At 50.6% G+C, this 3,784-nt stretch overlaps 1 protein-coding gene across 2 annotated transcripts in view; it reads left to right on the top strand.

Annotated features, from left to right (window-relative positions):
• Positions 1-3,784, top strand: part of WIPI2 (WD repeat domain, phosphoinositide interacting 2) — a 28,491-nt gene that overhangs the window by 15,288 nt on the left and 9,419 nt on the right. The window contains exon 2 of one of the 2 annotated variants that reach the window (XM_011996247.1): positions 1,221-1,291. The exons of the other annotated variant lie outside the window; for it this stretch is intronic. Coding sequence (XP_011851637.1) covers positions 1,221-1,291 — 71 coding nt within the window. The remainder of the gene's footprint in view (positions 1-1,220; positions 1,292-3,784) is intronic. 2 annotated transcript variants of the gene reach the window in all.

Genomic DNA, 3,784 nt, shown 5'->3' with positions numbered 1-3,784 from the left:
AAAAAAAAAAAAAAAACAGTTTGAACCTCCTAAAATTTGTATAGTAGGGGTGTGAATGTTGAATAATTCTTCCTGCCCTGCAAAGTTGGAATGCTACCCATTTTAAGGCCTTGCTTTCCATCAGTCTATTTCTTTTTGTGCTGATTTAATACCATTATATCACTTGATTAGTATTCTTTTAATATTCAAGCATTGAAAGTCCTGCTCACTATTTTCTTGGTGCTTCTCTATTCCCCCGGATGTTCATATCTGTTTCATTATCTGCACATCTGATATTAACTTACTGGGGGAAGTTGGCATCTTCAGGACACTTCCCATTAAAGCAGGCACATGCTTGTATTCCTAGTTCTTTGTCTTAGTAAGATTTTCTTCATGTGCATCTTCCCATTTCGTGAGTTGGGATTGATTGCTTATAAGGTAGTTGAGATTTCCAGCTAATCGACTCTTGGTCAGTAACTGAATTTAAAGTGGCAGAAAAGACCTTGGTGGGGTCTGAAGCCTCGTCAGACCACAAGGTCTTGCCTGTGTGCCACACACAAGTCCAGGCTTTTATTTATTTTTGAATTTTTTTTTTTTTTTTTTCCCAAGACGGAGTCTTGCTCTGTCGCCCACAGCTGGAGTGCAATGGCGCGATCTCGGCTCACTGCAACCTCCGCCTCCCAGGTGCAAGCAATTCTCCTGCCTTAGCCTCCTGAGTAGCTGGGACTACAGGCATGCGCCACCACTTCCAGCTAATTTTGTGTTTTTAGTAGAGACAAGGTTTCTCCATGTTGGTCAGGCTGGTCTCAAACTCCTGACCTCTGGTGATCTGCCCGCCTCAGCCTCCCAAAGTGCTGGAATTACAGGCGTGAGCCACTGCGCCTGGCCCAGGCTTTTATTTTTAATAGTTTAAACTTCAAACGACTCAGAACAATAGAATGATATGCCACTTTTGCCCTCAAGACTGTTAGTGTCGAGGGTAAGTAGTCAATTAAAATAGGTTTAAAGAAAAGATTGAACATTAAGTCAACAATAGAACAGGGAGGTGTTTTTCTATGCTCGGGGCAAAAAGTGTGGAGGTGACGCTCAAGGGGGGCCCTGGGGGACCCCAAACTGCCTGGTGGCCCAGGGCAGAGCTGTCCTGGAGGTAGCCCTGTGGCACATTTGCAGTCTGCTGTGGAAGATCGGAAATTCCTGTTCTAACTCAGCTCCAATTCTTCTTTTCTCTTTTCCTTCCACAGGGGACCGTGATTAGGGTATTTTCCATTCCAGAAGGACAAAAACTCTTTGAGTTTCGGAGAGGAGTGAAGAGGTAAAGTCTATGAATGTCCGGAATGGATTCTGGAGAACTTGTATTTGGATTTCAGTTATATGTTATCTACAAACAAGTAGAAACCCCAGGAGAATTCCACAAGAGCATTTCTATCCCGGCTGGGTCACCGGGTGAGATCTAGGGAGTCGGTCTTGTCACGGGAGTTCACGAGCACTTTCAGAAAAGCAAACTGGGTGTGTGTTTGCGATCCCATCAGCTAGCGTGAGAGTTGCGAAGAACTCACATAACCAGCTGGGCCCTCCTGTGCCCTGTAGCTCCCAGCTGGCACTAAGGGACGGGGCAGCGACCTCATGGGAAGCACACCCTCCCCTTTAAAGGCTGCGCTCTAAGAACCTGTTCGCAGTTCTCCAGCTCTGCTTTTACCCTCAGCAAGTGGCGTCGGCCCCTTCTTTTAACCCAGAAGTCGCAGCCTGGAGTTCCCTTGTCTTCCTCCCTCCAGGCTGCAAAGCTTCCCTCATCTGTGCTTAGCATGCCCCCTGTGGCGCCTGCTTTGGAGGCAGGACTCTCCCTCCCTCGTCGGACAGCAGAGCAGGGGAGGCCTCAGGCTCTGGAGCCAGTGCCTCAGATGGGAGCCCTAGGGACCACTTGCAATAGCATGGCGGTGGTCAGCAGGACCCGACCTCAAGTCTCTGGCTCCTCGTCTCAGATCGGTACCTCCCTCCCTGAGGGTGGCCGTTGAAAGAGGGAGGGGCTGTCTTTCGGGGACTCTCCCGCCATCTGGTCCCCCTTCCTCAGGGGATCCCCACAGGTGCAGCAGGTGCACCTCGGTATCCCCAAACATCACCGCTCCTCCAGCTCCTGCCTCCTCGTGTCCCTTGGTCCTCCTCACACCACACCTTTCTGTATTTTTCCTGTGTTGCTGCTTCTGCTCAGTTCCCCTCCTGTGCCTGTTTCTGCCCTGGAGCCGCTCCTCACCTAACCCCCTTCCTCACCCCCATGGCCTGCGTGTGTGCCGATCCCGGGGTAGACGTGTAGCCTGGCTTCCTTGAGGTGCCCGTATTCCTCCTGCCTACTGGGCACCTCAAGCCACCCAGGCCAGTTTGTCCCTGCCCCTCATCCCTCACACCCCCATCCTGGTAAATAGCGCCACTCGCCACCCCCGCCAGCACCCTGGCACCCAAGCCAGAAGGACTGGGCCCTGCAGCCTTCTGCCTGAACAGTGCCTCTAGGGAGCTCCCAGCTGTGGGCCTGCCCTGTGCCCCACTCGCCACGCCGCCTGATCCAGGCTTTGCCTGGTTTCTGCTGTTGCCCTGGATTCCCATCAGGCCATTCTTCAGACTCTCACCCAGGCTGTTCTTTGAAAATGTAAATATAATCCAATCACACCCCACCTGACATCTCCCATCACCCCTCTGTCCTGCAGGGTGAGTCCCCGGCTCCCTGCCTTGGTTCACCAGGCCTCCCGGCACCAGCCCTTCCACCCAGCCTGATTCTGTTTCACTGTCCCTGTCCTGGCTCCAGCAGTACCACACTTTCAGATCCTCGGAAGAGCTGATCTCTTTTACCCACCAGGGTCTTGCGTGAGCTGGCGGATCTGGTGGCCTGGCCGGGTTCTGTAACGCTGGGAGTCCAAGTCAGGTGTCACTCTCAAGGAGGCCTTTTTTTGATCCTTGGGTTAAATCCCTTTCTCCAAGATTTCTAGTGCCTTCCACGTGTATTTTTCTCACATTCCTTTGCCTGTAGCAAATGGAATATTTGGGTGACCACCCAAGGGGTTCACCTCGCCCGCTGCCTAGACAGAGCCGATTCATTAAGACGGGAATTGCAGTAGAGAAAGTAATTCATGCAGAGCCGGCTGTGCAGGAGGCTGGAGTTTTATTACTACTCAAATCAGTCTCTCTGAGCATTCGGGGAGCAAAGGTTTTAAGGATAACTTGGGTGGGGAGAAGCCAGTGGGCCAGGAGGGCTGATTGTCAGAGGTGAAATCTTAGGGAGTCGGAGCTGTCTTCTTGCACTCGGCAGTTGCCGGGTGGGGGCCACAAGATCAGATGAGCCAGTTGATTGATCTGTGTGGGGCCAGCGGATCCATCAGGTGCAGGGTCTGCAAAATATCGTAAGCAAAGTTCCTCCCAAAGTTAAAACAGCCTATGCCCAGGAATGAACAAGGATAGCTTGGAGATTAGAAGCAAGATGGAGTCAGTGAACAGATCTCTTACCCCGTTTCAGGCATCATTTTTCAAAGGAGGTTTCATTCGCACCTGCCTGACCCCACTCCCATCGTTGGATGCTGCATTAAGGCGGGAACCATTCCTAATTCATACCCATACCTAATTAATACACATGGTCAACACTGACGCCAGGAAAACCCCTTGCTATTAGGGACAGGGCTGAAAGTATCTTGTATTTCTAGTGTTATGAAGAAATTCACATGAATTTAGTGGCTTTGGAATGCCAGTTAATTTTTAAGATACACTTGAACCACTTTGCCTGTTGAAAGTTTTGCTCTGTTCTTTTTTTTTTTTTTTTTTTTTT

Source organism: Mandrillus leucophaeus, unplaced genomic scaffold (assembly GCF_000951045.1).
Source record: "Mandrillus leucophaeus isolate KB7577 unplaced genomic scaffold, Mleu.le_1.0 Scaffold506, whole genome shotgun sequence".
NCBI lineage: Eukaryota > Metazoa > Chordata > Mammalia > Primates > Cercopithecidae > Mandrillus > Mandrillus leucophaeus.
Note: the sequence above shows the minus strand (reverse complement) of the source record. Positions and strands in the feature narration are given on the sequence as shown.